Source organism: Scheffersomyces amazonensis (genome assembly GCF_036850825.1).
Source record: "Scheffersomyces amazonensis strain UFMG-HMD-26.3 chromosome Unknown RJT21scaffold_1, whole genome shotgun sequence".
NCBI lineage: Eukaryota > Fungi > Ascomycota > Pichiomycetes > Serinales > Debaryomycetaceae > Scheffersomyces > Scheffersomyces amazonensis.
This window is the reverse complement of record NW_027042741.1, coordinates 265,838-279,397: the sequence shown is the minus strand read 5'-3', so window position 1 is coordinate 279,397 and position 13,560 is coordinate 265,838. Positions and strand designations below refer to the sequence as shown.

General features: G+C 34.1%; 6 protein-coding genes across 6 annotated transcripts; 4 read left to right on the top strand and 2 right to left on the bottom strand. All coding sequences in view use genetic code 12, as the record gives it.

Moving 5' to 3' along the window:
• Positions 1–58: 58 nt before the first annotated feature.
• RJT21DRAFT_110919 (uncharacterized protein) lies at positions 59–1,948 on the bottom strand (the record flags this gene model as incomplete). The annotated part of the gene is made up of 1 exon (XM_064879942.1): positions 59–1,948. One exon carries the CDS (start codon positions 1,946–1,948, stop codon positions 59–61), a length of 1,890 nt encoding a protein of 629 aa, XP_064740494.1.
• A 1,458-nt stretch (positions 1,949–3,406) lies between these two features.
• RJT21DRAFT_6299 (uncharacterized protein) lies at positions 3,407–4,816 on the bottom strand. Its single transcript, XM_064885182.1, has one exon. It carries the CDS (start codon positions 4,440–4,442, stop codon positions 3,606–3,608), a length of 837 nt encoding a protein of 278 aa, XP_064740493.1. The 5' UTR covers positions 4,443–4,816; the 3' UTR covers positions 3,407–3,605.
• RJT21DRAFT_6264 (uncharacterized protein) lies at positions 4,666–7,416 on the top strand. Its single transcript, XM_064885180.1, has one exon. The coding sequence runs from the start codon at positions 4,889–4,891 to the stop codon at positions 7,367–7,369; it is 2,481 nt and encodes an 826-aa protein (XP_064740492.1). The 5' UTR covers positions 4,666–4,888; the 3' UTR covers positions 7,370–7,416.
• A 675-nt stretch (positions 7,417–8,091) lies between these two features.
• Positions 8,092–9,812, top strand: RJT21DRAFT_123609 (uncharacterized protein). Its single transcript, XM_064882752.1, has one exon. The coding sequence runs from the start codon at positions 8,318–8,320 to the stop codon at positions 9,698–9,700; it is 1,383 nt and encodes a 460-aa protein (XP_064740491.1). The 5' UTR covers positions 8,092–8,317; the 3' UTR covers positions 9,701–9,812.
• On the top strand, positions 9,813–11,887 carry RJT21DRAFT_116728 (Zn(2+) transporter). The gene has a single exon (XM_064880464.1). The coding sequence runs from the start codon at positions 10,185–10,187 to the stop codon at positions 11,805–11,807; it is 1,623 nt and encodes a 540-aa protein (XP_064740490.1). The 5' UTR covers positions 9,813–10,184; the 3' UTR covers positions 11,808–11,887.
• Positions 11,888–12,376: 489 nt separating this feature from the next.
• Positions 12,377–13,348, top strand: RJT21DRAFT_110914 (uncharacterized protein; the record flags this gene model as incomplete). Its single annotated transcript, XM_064879941.1, has 1 exon — positions 12,377–13,348. One exon carries the CDS (start codon positions 12,377–12,379, stop codon positions 13,346–13,348), a length of 972 nt encoding a protein of 323 aa, XP_064740489.1.
• Positions 13,349–13,560: the final 212 nt, after the last annotated feature.

The window sequence follows — 13,560 nt, the reverse complement described above, 5'->3', positions numbered from 1 at the left end:
ACCGTGCCTCAAAATCATTATGTAGTAAGGATTACTAGCTTATATAACAATTCAATGTTCATATTAACTTCTGACGTTTATTTTCAATTTGATTGCCTAAAACGTTATATAAAATAGGCGAGTCACCTTCATATTCCTCAACTTTATCTGCTTCACCAAGTTCCTGCGCATCATCGAATAATAGCAACGAAAATCCACTAATATCCTCACTTTCATAATATGCACATCGGAAATTATCATTAACAGTTTTCAAGTTCTTAATATTATACCATTCTTTCTTATACTTGCCAAATTTGGAAATGCATTCGACCACATGCTTTAAAAATTGATTAAGAGATACGGAAACCAACTTGTAAAAGTCTTCGTTTTCATCGTGGGTATACGATACTTTGTACACATATAAAGTACCGCTTCTACCATCTAATTTACCTTTGAATTGATGTACGATATCTTCACTGTCGGTGAATTGCAGCCCCTTCTCTATTTGAAAATCCGAAGAAGTAAATGTCTCTATCAATGCAAGAGCCCATGCCTTATCATAATATTCTTGCTTTATGAACAAGCTTGGGAACTCCATATTAATATATCCTCCTATTGCGGTATCAAAGTTCTTAAACTGTTTCAGGTACTGCATTTTCACAAATTCTATTTTACTTTGTCTGGATGCTTCGAGTTCTTCAGACTCACTTCTTAAATTTCTTCTAATCTCTCTCGTGATTTCAACAGAGTTGGAAGCAGCAGTCTTGAAATAATTATCGAGGAACGAACTTAAGATAAGGCCAACCATTGGATAATGGAGGCTGTGATCCAATAAAAATATTTCGTAATCTAATTCCTTGCTAATGGTTCCATCATCAGGGTTCACTACCGTATCAACTACTTTGGATGATAATAGTCTTACGACTAATACAGAATCAACATCAAGCACAAATCCCATTAATGACCGGCTATATATCATCAGATATAAAAGCTCGTTGACAAGTCGTCTAACATCTGCCGACACTGAAAATATCTCTTTATGTCGTTTAGCTTTATTGAAATTCTTATGTAGTCCTGTGTAACGCATAATCACAGGCACAATATGGTCATTTGTTGTGAAAATAAAGGTAGGTGGTTGAACTGTAGGAAATAATTCTATTCCATGAGTTTGTTTATAATTAAAAGTTGGATAGTAGTATCTTAATAGGTGTTGGATGGGTTGGAAAATTAAAAATATAAATTGAGGATAGAAATCACAAGTAATGTCCCCGCCTCCCCCGGCTCCAGCGTAGAGTTGCAATATACGAGTTGTTTCTATTGTATGTACATCAATTTTAAGGTTCTTAATAATCGATCCTAAATCAGGAACCGCAAGCTTTTTTGCTTGAATATGAAGTTTGGGATTAAATTCATTGAAGGTGGATGTGAATTCTGTAGATGGACAATTTGCTTCATCATTCTTTTTATCTCTTTCGGTAATACCAAATTGTTTAGGAAATGCTAAGTATTTTGAGTAAGGAACACGTTGTTCGGAGGGAAATGGAAATTTAAAAAAACATGTCAAAGAGAATATCTTTTCAACAAATCTAGTAGATTCTGATGGACATTGAAGATATAGACGACCCATAATTCGATAGATGATATCATTTAGGTCTTGGACAAACTGAGGAGACGATGTATATGAGCGATCCAATGTTAATTCTTCATTCCTCAAACTTATAAAAGGGAAACAGGAAAGTAAGAACACCAATTTTATTCTATTTTTATACACTCTACCATGTTTGCAAGCATAGATCTCTTTCTTTAACTCTTCAAGTTCGACTTTCCAATTTTTAATTTCCTCAGAGTCTCGTTTTTCGTCTAAGAGTAGAAACGTTGGATCTTTGTAATTCTTTACCAAAGATTTGATTGATTTTTTGATGAGATCTTGATTAAACTTAAGTTCTTCGGGCCAAGGCACAATACGCATTTAGTCGTTCTTTTATTATAATTAGATTTTGATAATACGTTCAAACGACGTAGTTTATATGTTTTTTATTTAAAAGTTAATCCCAGTTTCTTCAATTTGATTGATAAATATTCTAGCGTATGGCTACTTATAGCCGCATAAAAGTACACGCAGTTTAGCATCAAGTTGTCTTTTATTTAATGTAGATTTCAAGAATACAAAAGTCAGAGCTAGAGAAAGGTTGTTTAAAACATCTTTTTGCGGCATAAAATAGAGATTATTCCAACAAGTCTTTTTTGCGCCCAAAATAAACCAATACACTAATACTTTTCATACGTAAAGCTAACCTACTTCTTTCATAAGATCCAGTACTTTCAAATAGTATCATCCTACATTAACCTTCGACGTTTCCTTTGATCAAATAAACTAAATAAACTCTCTGGGTCGCCTTTATATTCCTCAACTTTATCTGCTTCATCAAGCTCCTGCGCATCGTCAAATAGTAGTAACGAAAATCCACTTATATCCCCCCTTTCATAATAAGCACATCTGAAATTATCATTGACACTATCTAAGTATGTATCCGTATATGGCGCTTTCTTATACTTACCAAATTTGGAAACACATTCCACCATATGGCTTAAAAATTTATTAAGAGATATAGAAAGCAACTTATAAAAGTCTTCATTTTCATCATTGGAATACGATACTTTGTACACAAATAAAGTACCACTTCTACCATCTAATTTACCTTTGAATTGATGTACGATATCTTCACTGTCGGTCAATTGCAGCCCCTTCTCTATTTGAAAACCCGAAGAAGTAAATGTCTCTATCAATGCAAGAGCCCATGCTTCGTCATAGGACGTTTCTTCAATAAACAAGTTTGGGAACTCTATATTAATATATCCTCCTATTGCGGTATCAAAATCCCCAAACTGTTTCAGGTACTGCATTTTCACAAATTCTATTTTGCTTTGTCTGGATGCTTCAAGTTCTTCAGACTCGCTTCTTAATTGTCTTCTTATCTCTCTAGTGACTTTAGCAGAATCGGAAGCCGTAGTCTTGAAATAATTATTGAGGAATGCACTCAAGATAAGGCCTATCATTGGATAATGGAAGCTGTGATCCAATAAAAATATTTCGTAATCCAATTCCTTGCTGATGGTCCCATCTTCAGGGTTCACTACCGTATCGACTACTGTGGAGGATAATATTCTTATCACTAATACAGAATCGACATCGAGCGCAAATCCCATTAGTGACCCGCTGTATATCATCAGATCTGAAGTGAAGCTTACAGTACTGTACGACGAATAAGTCAATGATGAGGGTGAAAAAATAGTAGATGAAGATGCAGTTGAAAATATTGAAGATGATGGTAATGTAGAATATGATGAAGCTGAAGGTGAAGATTCACTACTCAAGTAATTGCTGGAAGTCGATATAGTATAGCTAGTTCTAGAAGAACTTGCCAAAGAACTGGAGGAACCAGACAAGTATATCGACTTGAACTGGTCACTAGAAGAATAGGTATATACTGAACTGAAAGGTTCATAACTTGAAGATGAAATAGGGTATGAGCTGGAAGACGTCTCTGAGGAAAATGACGATGAGGAAAAGGAAGATGATGAACAGAAATTTGGACCATCATAAACGTACAGATAATCAGAATCAATCAACTGAAGAGTCGTTGTGTCACAACCCCCAGTGTCTTCCGTGGTAATAAGCTCTCCACATTCATAGAACAGGGTTTGTCCCAAATAAGATAATAATTTATTTGAACCGACTTCTTCAACACCAAAACCGGAATTAAGCAGTGCATCTTCATTGAAAAAATATCACCATAAACTTCACTCATTGGAATGCTTGGTCCTGGAATATATGACAAAGTCCCTGTCAATAAATCAATATTAAACAAAACATAACCAGCATCCTGGAATTCGCCTCCCCCGAACGCAAAACGTGATTCCAAAGTATTAAACAAATAAAAAGATACAGATGATGCAACATAGTAAACAGAATCAGTTGGTTCACAAACTATAGAACTGGATGTAAAGGTTGAAGTTGTAGGCGTGGTTGAAGTTGTAGAAATGGTTGAAGATGTAACAGAAGTTGATGTAGGGGACAGAGAAGAAACTCCAGATGTAGTGAGTGACGATGATCCATAAGTGGATGAATGAAATGTGGAAGAACTAAAATTTGATGAATAAAATACTGACGAACTTAAGGTTGATGAATAAAATACTGACGAACTTAAGGTTGATGAATAAAATTCTGACGAACTTAAGGTTGATGAATAAAATTCTGACGAACTTAAGGTTGATGAAAATTCTGAAGATGATAAAGAAGATGGTGGAGAGTAACTATTAGATATATAAGACAACGGCTCAGCTTGGGAAGAAGACGAAGTTGTGGGAGGTACTGTTGGAGGCAATGTTGGAGGTGTTGTAGGAATTGCAAAGGAAAAGGCCAATAAGAAGAACCAAATATATGTAAATACTTTCATTGTCATCTTGATACTCAAATAGACTCAGAGAGTACTAATGGCATGGACACATTTGGGAAACATATTTGTTTTTATATTTACCATTTAACTGAATATTACAAATGCTGCATGTCGTATAGAAGTATTGAAAAATTTATAATCTGATTATTAAAATTTGACTTACAAGTATTAATTTGAAATGAGTCTGCAAAATATTCAAATAAGTTCAATATACGATTATCTACTCAATTGAATGCTATATGCATTATACATACCCATGTTTAATATAAATATATATTCTTATCAAAGATCTCTTAAGGTGAACCCTGCAGTAAATAAAAATTATATATAAATGTTCGGTAGCTTAGTTGTGTTTGTGCGAATATCAGACATTAATTTAAAACTTGGATGAAATATTAAATTATCAGGAATACGAAAAACAATCGTGGTACGCATATGACGATAGCAGTATCATGTCTTCCAACCGGTTCTTCCACAAACCAGTACTCCCGGGATACAAGTCCACCACCCCAAATATACCTTTACAACTCATTCTGCAGGAGTCAGAGCTAAAGAAGATAGTTAGTTTAAGTTGTGAATTTGTCCATGAAGGCATCAATTCTGGTGCTGTAGATTACTTAGATGATGAAAATGCAGAACGTAGCATACAATATTTTAGAGATTCTGGCAGAAGTCTCCTAAAGCATTTGGATCATGAAGACCCTCACTACATAAGCAAACTTTGTCTTGAGTATTTGGCGTCTAATTTTGCTATCCTTATCAAAACGAAGAGTCCTGAGCTAATTCTACAAAGAAGTTTCACTGATAATGCAGAGGAGTACTTGAAGCACTTTGCCATTGTTGCACGGCTGATGGATGAATTCGTTAGCAATTGGTTGGCAGGCCAGGATATTACCGATCCGTTGATAGTTAATAGGAGAATAGTCATACACAACTTGGTTAACATTTCCTATTTATTCACCATCACTTTCCCAGGCTTGAAAAAGAATTTAGGTGGAATGAAGTCTTCAGGTACAATTACAAGTTTTGGAAAATATATAGTTTCGGGCCAGTCACTTCAAGATTACTCTGTCGCTGAGCCAAAATCCACGCCAAGCCTCACAGAACTAGATATGGAAACCGCACAAGCTCTAGAAGTAACAAATGAAACTTTGATCAAGGGTGTCATAAGGCGTCCCATTATGTCTGTCGATGATCTAGAGTTGCAGGAAGCCTCTGTATCTGCTCTATTAGAATCAATGTATCTACAACCAACCATAGATTTTCTAAAGCTAAGATTTGAAGATTTACAGTTAAAACTCAAGAGGCAGACTCCAGGCACCAACAAATTGAGACCAGATTTTTCACTTACTTTCCTTTTCAAGGACAAGAGCTACACCATACCGATCGAAATAAAAAAGAACGGCATAAAGGAGTCACTTGAAAATATTGAATCCACAAAGTCGTTTATAAATTTATTTAATCAGTCAATTCATCAAATGGTGGATAATAATTCTGCGATTGCATTTATTATTGATTGTGAGTACTTAGTTGTGATTTCGGTGACGCATCCAGAGCTTACAAAGCAAAACTTGGAAGGAGATAAATATGTAAAGTCCACAATAGACTGTGATACGCAGGTTTTCGATCATCATGGGAATCATAATTTAGGCTTTTTATTATGCTGTTTGTTGACGAATTATTTATCCAAGCTAGACGAGGCTGTGTTGAATATTGGTATAGATTTTTCAAATAAATTGTTGGTAGAATCTGAAGTTGTTTCTTCATTGAAGGAGATGTGGTATGAAGAGGTTCGAAATGACTGGAACAGTTGTTTTCGAAGTGCCACATATAATATCGAGCAGAAATTATATTTAACCGAAAAAGGTGTGAAGATCAGTCGGACTTTGTTTGGTCTAATCCAACAAAATGAAGTCCAGTTTTCACAAATCGGAAAACTGGATAAATTCCAAGTCGACAAGCTAGGAATAAAAAGGAACGAGTCGGACCATGACAACTTAGAATACCTATCGCAAGTTCGAAGGGTTAAATTTAAGAATGAAACATACTTTCTCAAGTTATATGATCCCATACAAACTTTCAAAATCCGTGGATCAGTACCACGCGATACTTTTGAGAAAACATATAGCTTCAGTTTAGGTATGTTCCTTACTGAACTTCAAGTTTTCAGGATGATAAATGGGAATTTGCCTAACATAGAAAATTTTGAACAACGTATAAAAACTCGAACGGCCCACAAAAATGATTTCAACTATTCGTTTCCTAAAGGGAGACGCAATCAGAAGAAGGCTGCTATGAAGTTCATCCCTGAACTATTTTCATATGGATATTTACAACTACCAGGTCATGAAGGCTTTTATTTACTAGAATCATTTATTAAAGACTGCCTCTTTAGTATAAAAAATGAAGAGGAACTCGAAGAGTTCATAAAACTTGCCAAAAAGGGGATGGATGTCTTCCATAAGTCTGGCACGGCTCATGGAGATATTCATGCCGATAACATTATGTTCACATATGATGCAGAAGGTAACAAAGCTGTGAAGTTTTTCGATTTCGGGCAAAGTAAAATGAATAACTATGACACATTACATCATATGGATGGTGATAATGAATTAGAAGCTGCTATACTTAAGGACAAGGCACGATTAGGTGATGCGTTGAATGAGTTGAAGAATCGTTGGAATATACATCAAGATTCTAAGAAAAAGGAATCACAAATAATTGATCCATCTGAACTATCACCGGTGGAAGGTGGAAGCTGGCAAATGAATACAAACGATGTATCAGCTATCGTTGAGCCAAGTAGAAGAGAAATCGAGAGTAGATCAGATCAAGAACCATCGACGGGAACAACACTAACAACTGATGAAATTAACACACGAGGGCAAACCCCTTCTCCTCCTCGACGTAGCAAAAGAACAAAACATCGATGAGCTAGGGTGATATGTTGAAGAGTAACCTGGGGGAGGGTAGAAGATAAATATTACATACTTATTTCATCAAAGTGGTGGTGGTGTCTGTCGGATACTAGAGGTAATTCCGTTGCTCTATTAAACATACTGTTTTCGCTCCTTGGTATATTGTAATTTCGTAGCCCATAATAATAATATATTGGCATTTTCGCAATGAAATATCGTTAGATCTACAAGAATTTATCGTAGAGTAAAGTAGAAATATTTCGTAGCCTACAAAAAAACATTTCTATGAAGTCGCTAGTTTAAAGCTAGGAACGACTATTATTTGCTTCTCCATACGACAAAATATTAGCTGAAAGGAAGAAAAGCTACTTGCACACCACCGCTTATATTTATGGATTGGTCATGAAATTAGAAGCAAAAATAAAACGAAATAGAAAGAATTATATAAGCGTTGTTTTTCTTACATGTTCACGAATTATTTTGCTTTACACTATGAAATGTCAGTATAAGGGAAGACTTTTACAACTAGGGAGGAAGAAATAATAATTTACTGAGATAACTTACTTACAGAAAGCGAAATGTTTATGCAAGGTCATGTACCTAATTAAATATATATTTTAAGAATTGCAGTAATTCGATTCTAAAATAATACTCTTTTCCGGTGGTATAAAGATTTCCGGTCCGAGGTATGAAAGAAAAACGGGGACGGCTAAAAGCCTTCGCACAGATAAAAGTCGTACCGACGCGACATTTGCGCCATTAAAATTTCTTTCTCACTAAATGTTTTGAGGTATATAAGCAGAATCAATACTGGAAATTTACACTTCGGTGATTTTTCAATTGATTGATCCATTCATAAGTTTATCAGTTAATTATTTATTAAGGTTGCACAGTAGGTAGCACGGTAATTATATATACTCTGGTCTAACTGTTGTTATCATTGCTTTATTACTTAGTATTACAATGAAGTTTCTTTCTCTTCTAACATTGGCATCGGTGGTTGTATCGGAAGCTAATGCAATAACTATACCATTCTTTCAACAACCTATTGACACTTCTTTAGCATCCAGTTCACTCCCAGCAGCTCCTGCATCATCACCAGAGTCATTGGAACTTGTTGAACCAACTTCACATCCATCTTTACAAAAGAGATATAAAGATGTTATCATCAATAAACAGTATGCTGCCGAACAAAAGGCTAAAAATGGTGAAGTAAGTAGTTCGGAACAGCCAAAGGCTTGGATTAGAACATATTCAGAATCATTAGTTGAAATTGTTACTCCTACTGTAATTGCAGGAGTTACATTTGCTGCTAAACCTCCTACTACAACTAATGGTTTAGAACATTGGGTATCATTAAATAAAGATGGTTCACCTAAAACTATAAAACCACAAATCAAAAATGGGGTTATAAAAAATGGATACCCAACTTATGGTACATGGTTTGCTACTGCAACTACTGTACTTTATACTAAGGAAGAGTTAAAGGCTCATAATATGGCTGATGATGAAATCTTTGAACACGAAGTAATAATCGATGAAGATCCACATGAACACGCATTAAATCCTTTAATTAGATGTACTCCCGATGGTTACTTTAAAAAGGGTGTTGCTAAAGATAAGTCTTCTGAACCATTCTGTTTCCCAAGAGATGGCCAACAATTGAAAATGGATAAAACATATTTTGTCACTTGGTATTCCAGATTTTTCTCGGATGAAGTTGAAAATGTTAGAGTCCATTTGTCTTACATAAAGGAAACTATCAGACAAAAGGGGTTAAGAAAGAGAGATTTAGCTGATCCATTGGATAAAAGATCTGCCCTTATTGAACAAGGTGCTAAAGTTGATAAAACATCATTCTATCAATCTGATTGGGTTAAAAAATCTCAAGGTTGGTTCCCTCTTACAATAAATGAAGAATGGATTGGAGAAAAGGACTATAATAGAAAAGTCTTGATATCGATTCAACCAGATAATGTTGATGAATCTGAATTTGATTATTTACAGAATTCCATTGTAATCGAAATCTCCAAGGGAGTAAGAGTTTCTAGGGAACATAATGTTGATTTAGCTAAACTTGAACAAAAATATAATGATCCAAACTTTGAGCTTGAAGAAGGGATTGATGAGAAGTATTATGTCATGTTAACTATGCCAACCATTGTTATGGTGGCTGCATTAGGTATGTACTTATTCGTGTGGTATAATCAAGTTGATTTGAGTCATTTGAAAAAGAGAACATTTGCTAGGAAAGCATTTAAGCATAAAATGGTACCTTTAAAGGGTAAATATAAGGACTACGGGCCCTTGCCTCAATATAACAATGACGATACAAAACATGATTAGTATATATTAAAAAAAGAATTCTACTGGTTATACTCGTACATGTTATGATTTGTAGTCTGGATATATTCTTATAGATGTTCATAGTTACAATAATATAATCCTCTTTACAAATAATTCATTGTAGTGTTTGCAGCCATCGCAATTATAATTACGAGGGTGCACATCACGTGCGGGCTCTGCTGGGAAAAGCAAAACCGGTATAACTACAACGGTATTAATGCCTAAGAATTATATCTGCTTAGCATTATCAACACCCCAATTTACAAAAATAGATAAACAGAGTTATTGCCATATAAAATATTATAAATTCAACAACAATATATTTTTGTAAATACTTGTTTACTTTTCTTTTCCTTTCTTTTCATTATACGGTAATCCGAAATAAATAGATAGCTATTTAGTAAGTAGCATCGAGAATCAGCTGTGTGTGCTTTTGGGCAAATTATAGATTAACAAGGAGTATAAACACGTTGATAAGATAGATATGACTGTTCCCATTACATATCCATCCGATTGGAGTCAAGGTTGGTTCTTGACCGCCTTATCGTCTTGTATGTGTCTTTTAGGATGCTTGGTCATCTATCTCGATGACTTATATTATTTTATTATGCCAAAATCTATTACATCACGATATGGATTTAATTTAAATGGGAATTATAGCTTTTTAAATGCTTCATTAGCATTTAGTGCTGGATGTTTACTTTTCACATCTTTGTTTCGTTTGTTACCAGAAGCATTAGAATATTTAAAGAATTCAGTTACTGATGAAGATCCAATTTCAGAAACTACGGAGAGAAAATTACAATTTAATTTAATAGTATCATATATCGTTGGTACTATAGTTTGTGTACTGTTTAATACTTTCCTTCATTATATCACTAGTGAATCTGTTGTACATTGTAATCATGGAGATCATGAACAAGACTTAGATAATGCTGATGATAACGAGCCATACCATCAAAATGATCATCAGACTGGAAGTGGAAGCTCAAATTATCATTCTCATGGTCATACTCATGGTCATACTCATAGTCACATTCATAGTCATAGTCATGGTCATGAACATACACATACCAATGATGGGTCACATAATAGTAAAGATCTTATCTGTAAAAATCCAGAAGATCCTAATTCTCCAGATTCATCAGATACATATTCAACCAATGAATTAAATAATGTAAGTGATCAACATGTCGACCATTCACCTGAAGATTTGGATGAAACCACACCGCTAGTATCTCCTCCTCCATTAAGACAACGTAAATCACTTATTCATTATTTTACTATTCATGGTGATGGTACTGATGATGTAGGTGAATGTAAAGGTTATTCATCAGCTGAATTATGTTTATTTCAACAACATAATAGTGTCAATATGGAATTGACATCTTCACAACTTCACTTTTGTGAGATTCCAGAATTACGAACATCTCATCATCATCAACACCTTCATCAACATCAAATTGATACAAGAGATGGTAATTCTTCCATGGCAGAATCTCATCATCTACAAGCTACACAATCTAATGCTTCACATCTTGATCATAAACTGGATCATCATCATCATATCAATACCCCATTATCAAGATTATTATTAATTGGAATTCAAACTACTTTAGCTATTACTTTACATAAATTACCAGAAGGATTTATAACTTATATTACTTCTGAAACAAATCCTCAATTAGGTGTATCAATTTTTTTAAGTTTATTATTTCATAATTTTACAGAAGGATTTTCAATGTGTTTACCATTATATTATTCATTTACTAATGGATCAACAAAGAGGAATGCCAAATTAAAAGCTATTGGTATTAGTGGATTATTAGGAGGTTTAGCACAACCGTTAGGAGCATTATTAGGTTATTTATTTATAAATTATAATCGTGATAGACTTAGTGACGGTAAAGACGGGGATATTATAGATATGGAAAGTTTAGATTTTGTATTTGGTATAACTTTATCAGTTACAAGTAGTTTCCTTACAGTTATTGGACTTTCAATGTATGGATCTGCCGTTTCATTTGGTGGATCACTTAATTCCGTTATGTCTTGGTGTATTTTTGGTATATCAATTATTGGTTTGGCTTCAATAGCTACATCATAGTATATATATTTTATATTTTATATTTAAATTTGCAGCAAAATACATATCATTGCCGACGGTTCGCACACGCACACGCACACATGCTTATTGTTTTCCGATCTTTACTCTTCTTTTCTTTCTTTTTCCTTCTTCGGATTTTTGTTTCTTTTTTTTTTCTCCTTTTTATCCAGGTACACGCACCGCACAGTCATTTCCAACAAAGACTGGCCAGCCCCTTAGCTATACTCCACCACATGGTATAGTACAACTAAATATATATATATATATATACATCAACAGTTTTCATATCAACCACGAACTTATTGTAGTTGAAGAATAAGGTTAAACAAATTTGATTTTAACGTATATCATAAGATCTCATTATAACGTATCTTTATAGTTATTATTAATCGAAATAATATATGTCGAAGTCATCAAGTATAAAGTTAATATTTCCATTTACAATACTACACATAAGAATATTTAATATATCGATACTTCACTCATAATTTGCAGTGTCTAAATTCATCAAAACATAATATAATTTATAATATAATAGTTTTCAACATTTAAAGTTAAAAGACCAGAAGATGGCACAGGTAGTTCCCATAGTGGAAGTAAATCAGACCCCAAAAGGGACTAAGCATACAAAGAATAAAGATGTGAAGAAATTGAACGATAATGAAAGACGGTTACCGAATGGAGAGAAAGTTGATTTTGGACATTCTAAATCCAAAAAATCCAATAAGAAAAGCTCCAGTCCAGAGCCAGATTCAAAGAAGAAATCGAATAAGAAGGAGATTGAAACCTTAGCTAGTTCACCATCTTTACCAAATGGCAATAAACCTAACTTTTATAATGATAACAATGAAAAGTCAAAGGAATCAACCAGAAATAAAAAGAAATCTTCCAATGGGTATAATAGCGAATCTTCATTACCAAATGGTGAAAAACCAAATTTCAATACTGATTCCTCAAAATCAAAGAAATCTGATCAATCATTACCCAATGGGGAAAAGCCTAATTTCGGTAATGAAAAGTCCTCTTCAAGTTCTAAAAAGGATAAACTGAAGAAACCTGAAGATATCTATGCTGGATCCTCATTTGGAACTTCGCCAGCCGCATTGAATTTGCCAAAGCCATCTTTTAAGAGTTCTCCTAGACAATCGAGTGGTAATAATGCTCAAGATCATTCGCCAACTTCAAGTATTTCAACGGGATCTTCTTCCCCTTTGAATAGTAATACTGTTCCAAGATATCCTGTAACTACATATCCAACATCTTATCCAGTGGCACCATCTTTTCCACCTCAACAATTTCCTCCTAATCAATATATACTTCCAGGATTTGCATATAATGTATCACCTCAAGGATATATTAATTATCAATATCCTCCTTATCCTGCTCCAATCCCAGGAGCAGGAGTTGCACCATTTCATGGAAATGATTATCCAAGACCTTCTCCATCACCATATGGTGGTAATCCTGCGGTACCTCAACATGGCAATTCTAACGAGGGACAAAAAATTACCTTTAATGATTTATTGAGTTCGTCAAAATGAACAGAATATGACTTATTAATGCAAATTCATGATCACTTCAATTCATTACTTTTTTCAGATTTTGTTTTAATGATTCTACGATTCTAAGGTTTTTCATTCCATTACATTTCAATTATGTTTTTTTTTTTTACTTTTTATTTTTGAAGAATTCCTACTAAGTTTTAAGCTTGCCAAAGGGTTTGGCTAGACTTAAATTGAACATTTTCAATTGC